Source organism: Netta rufina, assembly GCF_964035555.1.
Source record: "Netta rufina genome assembly, chromosome: 16".
In the NCBI taxonomy this organism is placed as follows: Eukaryota; Metazoa; Chordata; class Aves; order Anseriformes; family Anatidae; genus Netta; species Netta rufina.
The window spans coordinates 12,150,494-12,164,912 of NC_140140.1; the positions used below are offsets into that span (position 1 = coordinate 12,150,494).

The window sequence follows — 14,419 nt, forward strand, 5'->3', positions numbered from 1 at the left end:
GCTTTACGTTTTATCCTGTTAACAGTAAATTTCACTTTGATTTAAAATATTGTGGCCTAATTGACATGATCTATTGCTTTTCTTCTCCTAGCAGAAGATCAGTTCTTCCCTGTCTTCCTTTCACAACTTTTGCAACCTTAAATTTTCCAGTTCCAAAGAAGTCCCCAGTAAAAACAATGCTGACACGGAATGGAAAGTGCCTATTATTTTCGTAGGAGCCAGGACCTTTCCCATACTGTCTGCCACTCAGTCTTTTTTTTACATGATTTTACAAGACTTTATTTTTCATTTCCTGCTTCTTTATGTAGTTTTATTTAAAATGTATTTTTGTAAGCTGGGTGTGAAGTCAGCTTCAGGCATACAAGTTCAAACTTGCTTAATGGCTTTTGAGTTTAACAAGACAGTAATGGTTGTATCAGCTTTCAAGTAAACTTTTGGTTCAAAGTCTGAAGTAATACAATAGCACTCCTAAGCATGGCAGATAAATATAACTTGGGGTGCTGAACTATCGCAAGTGTAGGTAATAGCATGCTCCCATTACAGTCACATGCTTGGACTTTTGCAAACGGTGAAGTTACTAGGAAATGATGATTCCAAGTAATTATCGACACAAGCTATATGATTGTCAATAAAGCCACCACAGCTATTCAGTGTTTTGGTTTCTTTTTTATTTCTCTGTAATAAGATACTGTAATGAACTTCCTAGGAAGGAATAACTCCACTGCAGCGTGCCAACAGCCTGGTTTATGCCCTCTAGCCTGGCACGTCAAAGAACCAAGCAGCCTTGCGTGCTCGCGCTCAGCTGGGCAGAACACAAGCTGGGATTCATTGCGCTGCCTTCTCATCCCCGAATTTCAGACAGCTTTTTGGGGAAACTCTCTCTGTTCTGCTAAGAACAGCTGCTCTGAGGACATTCCTAAACAACAGGCTTTTCCTGTACCAATAAGGTGCAGTCTGAGGTAGGAAACAGCGTCTGGGGGCACCAAACCTGACGGAAGGTGGGGAGCCCATCAACAGGGTGCAGTCAGCACCTGCCGGGAAACCCGGCTGTGGGTTACACTCCAGCACTGAGCCGGAGCTCACCAGGGGTGCCTGAGGACCAGAGTGGGCCCACCGACTCCTGTCACGCCTGGGCTGGGCTGGCAGAGCCACGGGAACGTGTTGCTCCCTCCATCCCACTACGTGCCCCATGGATCTCCTCGCTGTGCTGCTTCTCCTGCAGGTAGGTGCTGCATGGGGATGAGGGTGCTGTGCTGCCCCTGGGGTCCTGGGGGTCCCTCTGCTATGCTGGGCCCTGCTGCAGTGCCCCCAGGGAGGGGATGATGCTGCCTTGACCCTAGACTCGGGCTCAGGGCTCCTGTGAAGGGGGTTTCAGCTTTCAGTCCTCCTGGTGAGGATATGGGGCCTTCCATGCCTGGCACAGCGTGCCGGTGCCTGTTGTTGATCCTGCTGGGTTAACGATCCCCTGCAGTAATTCTGTGGCATTTCCATAAGTGTTTCTGGGGGGTTTGTGGGCCTGAACTTGATTTGTATTTCTGGCAGCAACTCCACATCTGGCCAGAGCCATTGCTGTACAACGGGTGCGTGTGGAAGAGTGTGGAAGCCATAAAATACATAACGGAAGCTCCAATATAATTAACAGTAGCTACACATAGACAAATAGGAAAGCAGGTTGGCTGGGGGGGTCTGGTACAGACCAAATTAACCAAGTCTGGCAGATAGGAACCTGCCCCCAAGCTAATGAATGTGCTCTGCAAGAGCCAGGTTAAAGCCTTGCTTGCTGTTTCCACACCACGGAGGTTTTCTCCAGATCATACAACAGTTTTATAGAATAGCTCAAAGGCTTCACTTGTGAAACCTCATTGCTTGGCAAGTTAATAACCATGATGACCTTATCAGTATATTGTTTTTTCAGAAACAGGTCAGGAGGTAAAGGCCTGACCTTTGCCTGAGTTGAGCCAGTAAGAGCTTGGTTTCCTATCTTATATGATGCTGTAGTCATCTGATGGGTCGTAAAAAAATCCAAACAAGCTTTCCTGTAAAAGCAGCAAGAGCCGAAAGGAAGGTATACAAGTTATCCGTGTGCTAATGATGACAGTGTAAGTTGAGTACTGTCATACTCCCTTGTGGTGGAAATTTTAAACTGAAAGCAGTGTTTGAAGCCTGTGCAGGTGTTTGAAGCCTGTGCAGGAAGCTTGTGCTTAGAAAAAGGCAAATTCAGCCAATTAGGGTATAGTCCCCATTCTCAATTTATTTCTCTCACATGGATTGGAGACTTTGGTCCAGTGTTCATCTTCTGGTAGATCAGCTATATTTGGGACACTTAGAGTAACATAACAGTCTTTGAGAACCTGAAATACTCCCCAGGCTTAACTTTCACCACTAATAGGTTTATGTTGAGTGGATACCAGACAACGTCTAAAGGAGCGTGAGACAGACAGAGACAGAGGTGAATATTTTGAAAACTGAGCTACTTGATTTGAGAAAATCCGTAGGGATAGTACCATAGTGTTAGATGCAGTGTTTGTGTATTTCTGGAACCGGCACCACCTGACCGGAGAAATTAGTATCCAAGCTCTAAAGCCAATTGATTTGGAATGAGATGGACTATATTTGTAGAATCTCTACAGGTTTATAGATTCAGCTACAACTTAATACAATACTGTCAAAACCGAATCAATGTGTTTCTATGAAGCACAAGTCCTCCTAGGCAATATAACAATGGTTTCTAGCTAACCATACTTCTCACAATGACCTCTCTTTTTAATAAGGTTACTGCCACCAACAGTTTTTCTCATGACATTGAAAATTTCAGTTTAAGACGAGCTGTCCAAAAGAAGAATACTCAGGTTTGTAGTCAATACAATTTAATAACAGATACAAAACTGTTAGTATGTAAACTATGACACTAAATACACTTATTTATCCAACAGCTGATAGATTCTTATCAATTAGACAGCCTACGTCCTTTACGGCGTACAAAAAGGACATGGGTTATCACCACCATCGATGTTACAGAGGAGGAGAAAGGACCATTCCCAAAATATGCTGGACAGGTACAACCAACCTTTTAGTAGAAGTTTACCTTGAACCTCACAGTAAGGTACTCACCAGCACAGATTTTTCTATAAAATACCAAAAGCAGGAGAGGGTAAGAACTGTGTATTTAACAGCTTTATTTTTTAAAACAAAACAAAACAAAAAAACTTTGTTCAGAATTGGCTTATTTAAACAGAGTAGTGGGTAGGATTGTGTGGTGTAGAAGAGAGATTTCTTCTTTTTATGGGAGGCTCTAGGCATACTCAGCGGAAAGAAGAGACTATAGGGTGGGAGAGGTATGAGTCATTGTACAGAGCTGTGTACCTGCACATTGTGCAGAGAGTAGTGATGCTGCAACCCAGAAAACCGTTGAGTTGGCTGAGAACAAGCCTACACAATGGCCTTATCTGCAAAGACAAAGTGGGTAGGAAGATAGTTGGTCTAAAGCTTTTTTACTTCTGTTCTGTCTTCCCTATTCACACTGCATTGTGCTGTTTCTCTTTTCAAAAGCTGTTCAATAACAGGTCATTTAATACATCAGTAAAATATTTAATTAGTGGACCTGGGGTAGATGAATCTCCAGAGATTGGATTGTTTTCTATAGAAGATGACGAAAACGGGCATGTGTATGTACATCGTACCATTGACAGAGAAAAGACTCCATCTTTTCAGGTAATATACTTTAAAGAATACCTAAAACTCTTTGCAAATATTAACTGCTTTCTCATGGCCAAATGCTTCAAAGAAATGAGGCAGACCAATAAGAATTTTAAGGGTGTATTTTCTTATTTGAAACCTGCAAAGATAATTGTCTCAGCAGAGACCTATAGGGAACTTCCACCGTACTACTGATTATATACTGTCATGACATATTTGGATTTCAAGTATCAGTATACTTCTGTTCTATCATTTTTCTTACTTGACCTTGGCTATATCCTACAAATGAAAAGTTTGTCCTGAAATTCAAAGTGTGTTACAGCAGTTTTTTAAACCTCCAAACTCCTAATCAAGATAATGGAACTAAAAAGTTAAGCATTACAAAAGGAAGGAGCTGCCAAGTCCTATTACAGTAACTTTACATGCGTAAGCATATGTTCCTACTTAAAAAGCAGGAAACTGGTCATAAGCAGTAAGTGTGACAAAAGAAATGTGATAAGTGTATGAATGAAATATGTGAGTGTGGGTTTGTTTTCTTCTTGGAAAAAAAATTGGTTATGGTCTCCTTTTGTTTATTCTATGATGATTTATAGAAGCATCTCTGTGGATTAATTATACCCACTTTATAGTTAAAGTTCCTTGTTCTCAGTGCAAAGTCCTGACTTCCACACTGAAAAGACAACTTTTGGAGAGCCTTTTATTCCCCCTCACTGGACATCTGGTTGGTCCAGGACACTTTTTGCTTGGTTTTAAAGCAGAAATAAGTGTAGCAAAGGGGACTTCAGAACTTATAACTGAAATGCAGCTAGAGAAAACTGAGTGTACCACTCAATTAAATACTTCAGAGTTGGGAAGCAGCTTTGAAATCATTCTTGTGTTTGGCCTCAAGGGTATTTACATATTTTACATTAAGCAGTTATTTCAAACAATGCAGATCCAGATTTTTTTAACTGATTTTTTTAAAGTATTGTTTAAGGTGATGGATGACCATTATACATCTACTACCTTTGAAAAATGAATAAATGTCTTAGCAATGCAAAGCCAAATGCTAGCTAAATATGACTGATGATGTTTCAAAATTCAGTTTCTTGTTCTATTCTGATATCTAAATGAGCTACTGTGTCACTATTTATTTAGATACGTTTCGATATTGTGCACAGAGAAACTGGTCAGCCACTGGACCGCCCTTTATATTTCAAGATTAAAGTAAAAGATGTTAATGATAACGCACCTGAGTTTGCCAAAGAGGAATTCAGCATTACGATAAGGGAGAACCACAGTGAAGGTAAATGCCACCCAAACAATGGATACTACTGGTTTGTGTATGAATGCTTTCTTAATTCCTTTGTCCTTCTTTTACTTACCAAATCCATTCTTCTCCATAGGTTTTACTTAGTCCCTAAAATTATGAGTACTTATTTCACATGAAGGGCTACTTCCTCCTGCTTGACTTGTCTGATTGTACATTAACATAATGTCAGAGACATTCTGGAAAAACTGCTGTGAAAATTGCTCATACCTGTAAGCCGAGGAGAGAGGAGACCGATCTGAACCATTGATCTGAAACCTGTGTGTGCACACCATGTCACAGAAAAATGCTCAGACAAAGACTTAATCTCTGTTTGTGTTCACAAAGAACAGACATGTAGACACATGGGCATGGTGCTATCTCCTCTGGAGCTGGCCAAGAACTGTCATAAATACTACTGAATATTTTTGACAAAGTAATTCAGGAGTGCGATAACCCTTTCTATTGTCCATTGATACTGTGGGCAGATTTACCACCCAAATGAGGTGGAGTTGAGTCTTTCTGGGTATAACCATAGCCACAGGAGAAGCTGCAGTTGCTCTTAGGACCTGTGTGTCCAAGAGCGTGTAGATAGGCCTGAGAAACTCCATGTCAAGACTAGGCACTTGTATTAAAGTCTCGATTCTTCATTCTAGATGACCCAGTTTTCCAAGTTACTGCCTTGGACAAAGATGAAAGTGGCACTGCTAATTCTCAGGTGTCCTATTCTCTAAGTACGCAAATGCCCCTTCTAGATGGATTCCCATTTGATATTGATCCTACCACAGGAACAATACATCTGTCTGGATGCCTGAATTATAAGGTGATGTACATATGGCAGCTTCTTGTAATTTAATGCCTAATCAATATTAACTACATGTTAACTGGGTACGAGGAGAGGGGCAGTTTCACATCCAGCTTTGTAGCTATGACTGGTAAAAGGTGTGAACTGCTTCTGACCTGAGGTTTGAAATTACTTCTGTTTTTCAGACTGCCAGCACTTTCAAACTTCTGGTGAAAGCCTATGACCACGGAACTCCCCAGCTGTCATCTACTGCAACAGTGAATGTAGCTATTGAAGATGCAAACAACCACCCCCCTGTATTTACTAGGGATAATGTAAGGAAAAACATTAGTACTTTATTTAGCCTTCCTAAATACAGTTCATCCTTCAAGTGAAGTGCTTAATGCACTCCGCAGTAGAAATAGGAACCCTCAGACCCTTTATAGGATCAGGCCAAAGCACTTGCAAATGTACTTTATATAATGGTATAGTGCTAGAAGAAGTACCTCTTTAAAATGTGGATGGTAAGAGAGCACTTGACTACTGACTGTGATAAACTTTGTCAGATTTCCATGTACAGCACTAGAAGTTTTTTTTTTTTTTCTCACAGCATAGCAATGGTGACAGACTAGTTTATTCTAACATATCTGAGAAGCTAAGGTCCAGATTACAATCCATTCTTCATAAAGATCATAAAGTAGCTCCACATGGTCTGGTGTTGGAACTGTGTCTCAGAATGAGCTAACAGACTTCTCTTGGAAATGGAAATAATCTTTATTTCTTTCCTTTCTGCTCCCAGTACCAGCTACAGATTTCAGAAGGCCGAGAACACTCAGCTGCATTATGGCTCCAAGTGGAAGATGAAGATTCGCCTTACACTCCAGCTTGGAGAGCCAAATACACAATAATAAAAGGCAATGAGAAGGAACAATTCACCATCGAGACTGACCCAGACACAAATGAAGGCATTTTGAGTGTTATCAAGGTAATATTTATTGAGCAGACCGGAGGAACTGTAGTAGATGAACTACAACATGGCAATGTGTTACATGGTCAGTCTGACTATAAGAATAATAGCTTAGCATCTTAACTGTTTCACGGCTGTCCTCTCAGTCCCTGGCATACAAAAATATGAAATAATATGACTGCCATATCAAAGATCATAATTGCTAATGAGACTCTTGTCTGGGGTTTTCAGCCTCTCCGCTATAAAGATGACTCTGAGAAGAGACTCATAATTTCTGTAGCAAATGAAGAACCTTTCTTCTCATGTGAAAATGGCATTGTGATGATCTCAAGCCTAGAACCCATGAACACAACTGTGAATATCAAGGTTACAGAGTTGCAAAATGTTCCCCAGTTTCATCCTCCTATACTTGTTGTCCAAAAAGAAGATGAAATGAAGCCTGGAAGAGTGTTTAGAAAGTACCTTGCTACATATCCAGATGGTGGGCCAAAAAAGATTAGGTAAGTGGACATGCTTTCATCTCTCAGAATAAGAAATAGCTTAAGAATATAAAGTGTTTTTTTTTTTTTTTTTTTTTTGAGTTTTATATGGTATATATTCAAATGTGTATATATACATACACATGCATATTTGCAGTTATATAAAGATACACATTAGAGGTGCAGGTTTACTACCAATAATGCTGCAGATCCAGATAGCTGGTTCTGTAAGATGAAATTTATAGGCATCGTCAGTCCTTGGTTGCTCAATGTTTCTCTTGTCTTCATAACAGTTTTGCCTAAAAACAGGCTGCATTATTTATATGTCACTTTTGACTACCAAATTTTGATGCTGTAGAAGGGACTAAGGTATGTTTGGCTTTAAGAGTAATAATCTGATGTGGAAACAGATACATTCTGAACCCCTAAGAATGGATTTAATGGGGCTGTGCAAGGTATATTAGTAGTACATGGGGAAATATTGGCTATGCAGAAACCTTCAACCTGTGATAGAGATAGCAAAAGTAAGCATCACTAATAAAAATACCTACAGAGCTCAAAAGAACAAAGATGCAGCAGAAATATTCTCTTCTTCAAAATTCACTTAAAGAAATGTGCTTCCTTGTAACTTTTTCCTTTCTTTTTAAGATATGAACTATCCCGTGACCCAGCTGGATGGCTGAGTGTAGATGAGAATTCTGGAGTTCTTACTGTAGTAAAAGAGTTTGATCAAGAATCCCCTTATGTGAACAACAGCCTGTACACCATCATTGTCCATGCTATTGGTCATGGTAAGCAGCCAGTCAGAAAATATTCAAGCACACCTGTTTGAGATGAGGTGCATGCTAGATATAAAATGATAACAAGCCTACTAATTTAAGTGGAGAATGGTTATTCAGAACACCCCAATGTTTAACACTTGTGTCATGTGTGACTATTAGGATACCAGGTGCAGAGCTCCTGCCAGTAGAATGGCTCTTGTCAATATCCAGTTATAAGTATTTCTCTGTTTCTTTTGCTCCTTTCTAGATGCTCCACCACAGACTGGTACTGGCACCATCCTGCTTTATTTGTCTGACATTAAAGAGCATATGCCAACGTTAGTGGATCCTTCTTTAGATGTATGTGACAAAAAAGAAATGAGACCTCTCATTATAAAAGCTAAGTCTCCTTTGGTCCATTCACATTCTTGGCCATTTACATTTGAGCTTGCTGAAGACTCTGAAGATGTGAAGAGTACCTGGAAATTAGGAAGGAACTTTGGTGAGTTCTTCTGTCTATGCCCTTCATGAGAAGCCTATTGTCACTTACGTCCCCTCTAGTTATTTCACTATCACTTACTTTATGGACTGTTACTGGTTAGTCTCAAGGAGACTGAAAGGACATGGAAGAACAGCATTCAAAATCCAAAGTTTCTTCAATTTGGAAAAAACAAACAAACAAACAAAAAAACACCAAACACAAAAAATTGTTCTTCATCCCTACTGAGGACAGGGCCAGAAGCAATACACTCCAGTTGTAGAAAGGGAGACAAGACATCTGAGGAACAACTTCTGCATTTGAATGACCTCCTGATGAATTCTAGAGGTTGTCAGTGCAGCTATGCTAGAATGCAGCAAGGTTGGGACACACCTCGTTGCCCAGAAGGCTCAGCGAGGTGATAGAACAGGATGGGGTTTTGCCCTATTCACCATGATGCATTAACGGTGGAAAAACTGTTTGCAATTGGGTTGCAGATGAGTTTCCTTTTATTGTCAGAAGGCACTGTGGAGCATCAGACTTTTTTTCCATGACTTTTGAAGGTCCTGCAGCAGAGTCCTGTACCTGGGGGGGGGAGGAGAGAGGGGGAACAACCCAGTATATGCTGGGAGCTACTCAGCTGGAAAGTAGCTCTGTAGAAAGGGACCTAGCAGTCCTGATGAACACAAAATTAAACATGAGTCAGCAATATACCCTTGACACTAAGATGGCTAACAGTGTTCTTGGATGCATTACACAAAGTATTGCCAGCAGGTCAAGAGAGGTGATCGTGCCCCACCACTCAGCATTGGTGAGGGCACACCTGGAGTACAGCCTCCAGTTCTGGGCCCCCCAGTACAAGAGAGACATGGACATACTGGAAAGAGTCCAGCGGAGGGCCACCAAGATGATCAAAGAACTGAAGCACTTCTCCTATGAGGAAAGGCCGAGAGAGCTGGGACTCTTCAGCCTGGAGAAGAGGAGGCTCGGGGGAATCTCATTAATGTCTATAAATATGTAAAGGGATGGTACATAGGGGCCCCAAACTCTTTTTATTGCTGCTCAATTCCAGGCCAAGAGGCAATGGGCACAAACTAGAATACATGAGGTTTCATCAGAAAATCAGGAAGCACTTTACTGTGTGGGTGATGGAGCACCAGCACAGGTTGCCCAGAGAGGCTGTGGAGTCTTCCTCCTTGGAGATCTTCAAAAGTCACCTGAACCTGGCCCTGGGCAACCTGCTCTTGGTATCCCTGCTTGAGCAGAGGGCAGATGAGATGACTTTTAGAGGTCTTTTCCAACCTCAGCCATTCTGTGATTCTTTGAAATAATTTGCTTGTCTTTTTAGTGGAGTCGGTGGAACTTTTGATGTTAAGAAGCCTCCCACAAGGTACCTATGTGGTGCCCTTCATTATTCGGGACAGGCGAGGACTTTCTACGAGGCAGAATCAGCATATAAGGCTCTGCTTTTGCCCAGATGGGCATGCATGTGAAGATTTACCACAAGGAGCTGTGAGATTTGGAGGTGGTGCCATTGCAATAATACTGACAGCTTTCTTACTACTATTGGGTGAGTAGCCTCACCAGACACCTGTACTTAACCATACAGATCTGTTCGCAACATAAATTTCATCATTTCCTTTCTTCTTTCAACAGTTTCCAGTATTTTACTTTGTCAGTTTCATGTGCCACAATCTAAAAGCAAAGCTGTTTTTCTACCTCAAGAAGGTGAACAGACTTTTATCAACTATAATGAAGAGAGCAGTAAGCCATTGTGTCATGTAAGTGCAAAAACATACATTCGTGTGGCTGGAATCCTAAGAATGATGCTTGGTATAAATTACAGTGGGAAAAATAATGCAATATAGCTAAATTAGAAATAAATTTTACTTGCTGGAGATTCCAGCAGCATATGAAAAAATGTTGACACTTTTTTTTTTCCCCAGCAACTTTCAGTTTGAGACTGACACTTCTTTTCATTAGTAATTGTCCTAAATATTTGGAAGTGCAATTTCTTCCAAAATTCTTCTCACAGTACCTGAATTGATATGCAGGTAAATAAAACAAGTAAAATAAAACTAAGTAAAACTTTATTTAGTTCTTGGTATAAGTGAAAAGGATCCATCATTCTTCATCTGATCAAAAACATGCCAGTCAACATCTTTGACTTAGCATACTGGCTAATCCTGTCCTGTGTGGACAGGATTTAAGAGTTATTTATTTATTTATTTATTTTAACTGGAAGATGTACTTTTGAGGTTTTGAAGGCTTTTGAATTTGTTCTGCAGATTTTTGTGCTGCATTCTCTAATTTATGCAACAGACCTCTATTTTTGTTGCAAAGAATCCCTGAAGGAAATTCTGGTCTACATCAGTAAGTGACTGCCATGTGTTCTGGTCATAAGTATGTAATGTTCATCAAGAGACTCTAAAAATAACCTCTGTTTTACAGCAGACAAAGAAAATGAAAACCATTTTTTTTTTTTTTTAATGTATGTAGAATCTAATTCCACAATGCTTAGTCTGTAGTTCAGAGCTACAAGTACTTATACAAGTAGACATTACAAAGCTCTGAGGTCATGTTGGTGCACTAGCAAGAAGGAATTCACTAAATTCAGAGGAAGAAACATATTTAGCTACTGGAGATTACAAACAGCACATACATGGTGGCTCCACATATACAGGAAGTGTTTTACGTATGCAGAAGAAGAAACAGTCCCTGACCAGGAAAAGCTGCAATCTAATAGAGAAGACAGCACAAGAGAAATGGATGTAACAGAGAGAAAGCAGTTGGATTTATCTGTATCTGAAAGAAATGTTAGTAGGCAACTTTACACTGGTGAAACCTGAGAAACTGTGTTTATCTTTCAGAGTGGCCTGTACACTATACAAAAGACAGTCCAAGTAAGACACCACGATCACATCATACAGACAGTAGACAAAATATTGAATCAGGTAAGAAAGCAGATGTTGAATCCCTCTTTTGTTGAGGTGGCTTGTAAGAATAGGAAAAAAAGCATGCAAAACTGAAAAGCTGCTATTGCTTCAGCTACTCTGTCTGGCCATACCTAAAAAGCATTACTATTAAAAAAAAAAAAAAAAAAAAAGGAATGTATTGGATGGAGGAACAGTCAGGACTCTTAGTTGCTGAAGATGCCATGTCTCCTAGACTTCTCGTTGAATGTACCTGGTCACCCAACAGTTCTTGGAAGGCTGGAGACCTTCACCTGGAATGAATATTTCAAGACTAGGCGGTGGGGCTAAAATACTTTATATGACCATACCAGGGTTAAAGTTTGTTTTCCTGCTATTTCATTTCTGTGGAAGCAAAGAAATCTTAGTTCTCTTGCCATGTTCTGTCTGGTCATTGAACAGGCCTATTCTCCACACTTCCTTGTACCAGACTGCATGCCTCCACGCAGTCATATTTACTTAGAGTTCTTTGTTCTAAGGCATATTAAAGTCTTCTTCCTGCCTCATTGGCACTTCAGGGGAAGATCAGGCTCTCGTACTTTTCCATCTGAGAGTTTCAGTTCAACTGTTCTTTATCAGAGAGAAACCTATACTGTTCACTGTAGCCTCCTGCTCGCCTGTTTGATAACAGTATACTGTGAATACCTTTAATTTCCTGAAGGGTAGTAGGAGCTTCCATGATGATTTGTGTTGTTTCTTCCCTTTAGAAATTGTATGACCAAAGCGCACTGGAACCTTATTGGGCAAGCTATGCACCTTGCATATATGCACAGGAAGGAGAACTGGAGAAAAGTAACTCCTTCCACTCTCTCTCCATGGGCAGTGACGACTTGCCCACAGATTTTTTGAACACTCTAGGACCAAAGTTTTCTGCTCTGGACGAAATCTGTCAGAAGCGATTTTCGTCATTCAGTTAATCTCAAAAGGCTGTGAGTACTTTACGGTGTTGCAAAGGCAGCAGCGCTGACAAATTCCAAAGAACCCCCCCCCACCGATGTTTGAAAGTGTTGCACTGTATTTGCACCATGAGTACCTGTCTTTTATTCTGCCTGCCTATGCTGTTTGCATGCCTGCAGCCAAGAACATGGCACATGTGGAAGGTACGCTCTACTCTGAAGAGATGATGGAGTGATTTTGTCATATTCTGTGCAGACTTGCACAATGAGAAGGGCTATTTGGCTGGAAATTCAAGTGAAAGTTCCTTATGGAATTAAACTACTCTTGAACAGCAAAGGCAATTACCAGTTAGGCCAGTGATACAGTCCTTTCTCCAGTAGATGGTCTCTTTAAATCCAAAATTATCCATGCAGATCTGACTTGATGATAAGATCTTTTCTTCCTAAATGATATTGAAACATCTAAGAGAAAGCCCACTTGTACTGTTAGAGTGACTGTATACTGCATAATAACCTGAGAGGTCTGCACCATCCTTGCCTTTTAGCCCAAAACAGGCACTTATTGAGTGCTTGCGTGCTTGTGCTGGCATCTGGTGGCTCTTGGTATTATTACACCATTGTAAACGATAAGTAGTAAGAAATTGATGGAGGACAAGGTATGGCTATCATCGAAATAGAAACCTTCTCTAAATTAGCTACAAGTGACTATGATAAGGAAATACACGGGTTTCCTCAGGCATCACTGCTAAAACAGATGATATGATAAAGAAAGGATGGTATCGATTTTCCCTACATGGACTGCACAAATGTGTTACTTTTAAATTGCGTGGTTTGTACCTGTCTGTGTGCAACTGGCCCGTGGTTAGTTACAGCATGATGGCTAACAGTGTTACAAAACATGAATGAGGAAATAACAGCTCAGAAGATAGCATGCTGCTATTAGGTAAGTTATGCATGCAACAAGAGGTGAAATTAGTCACACTATTCTGTTCTGTTCCACTTCTGTGCTAAAAGAAAAATGCTCTGCCCGAGGCAAGCACTAAGTCTGGTATCTAAGGCACTGTTCTTCTGTTTCAAAGTTTACTTAAACAATAAATTAGGCTTTTGCTCAGATGTTATTAAATAATAATTCAAGGCTGGAAACTTCAGTCAGGTGTGATTAAAGAATCTGGCTGAATGGCAGGCAGCTAAGTTTTCCTAAATGCCAGCAGCAGGATCTGTTTACACAGTAAATCACTAGTCTGATAAACTGCCCTTAACTTAGAAGTCTGGATGGAAGATTTTAAATCAGCAGCACCACCAACACCACCAACAGCACAATAGCAAGATGACTTTTTTTTTTTTTTTTTTTTTTTTTTTACTGCGAACTGTAACCATAGTTGTAAGATTAGAATTGTTTTGATTTTTTATCTCTGCTGAAAATTATGGAAGATTAAAAATAATAATCAAAGCGTTCTGTGTGTGTACTGTTCATGTAGATTTGTGTTGGGTCTATAGCACAACAAACACCAAAACTCAAATAATTAAAATAATTTAACAAATAATAAATAATTAAAATCTTAATTTTACAGATAAGATACCAATTCACAGAAATTGTAAGCCAGCTCCCATAGTCAAAAAGAGACAGAGTGGATGAATATTTTTTCAGAAATCTTTTGGCATTATAATCATTGACATAACATTATAGTCATAATTCCTGTCAAGCTTGTCATTTATGCAATTACCTGGACAAAAAAAATGTTTTTCCTTTTACTCATTAACCATTTGCAATCACAAATTCAGTAATGTGACAGTTGAACTCCCACTAATGATCACACTGTTGGTTGATATTTTTATCTGTGTTACCTGTATGTACCATGTAAGTACATAATAATGTGGTGTTCAGCTCATTTGAATGATTATAGTGATATTTTTTACCTCACTATGCTCCCCCTATTTGGAATGAGTAATTTTATGTAACAGTACATGACACAAACATGATACAAGCACCTAAACCTCCACTCAATCTGCTGAAATCTCATATTGTCCCTGCTGCCAAAATATGGGCAGGTAAACTGTCATGCATCAGCTGGGGTCTCTGGACAACAACAAAACTCAG

The 14,419-nt window shown here is 40.0% G+C and overlaps 1 protein-coding gene across 1 annotated transcript; it reads left to right on the forward strand.

Annotated features, from left to right (window-relative positions):
- Positions 1-966: 966 nt before the first annotated feature.
- Positions 967-13,643, forward strand: CDH26 (cadherin 26). Its single transcript, XM_084296854.1, has 15 exons — positions 967-1,222; positions 2,772-2,849; positions 2,934-3,056; positions 3,550-3,711; positions 4,834-4,981; positions 5,641-5,807; positions 5,975-6,103; positions 6,568-6,753; positions 6,967-7,235; positions 7,863-8,005; positions 8,244-8,477; positions 9,802-10,023; positions 10,110-10,234; positions 11,324-11,407; positions 12,133-13,643. The coding sequence occupies exons 1-15, from the start codon at positions 1,190-1,192 to the stop codon at positions 12,340-12,342; spliced, it is 2,313 nt and encodes a 770-aa protein (XP_084152980.1). The 5' UTR covers positions 967-1,189; the 3' UTR covers positions 12,343-13,643.
- Positions 13,644-14,419: the final 776 nt, after the last annotated feature.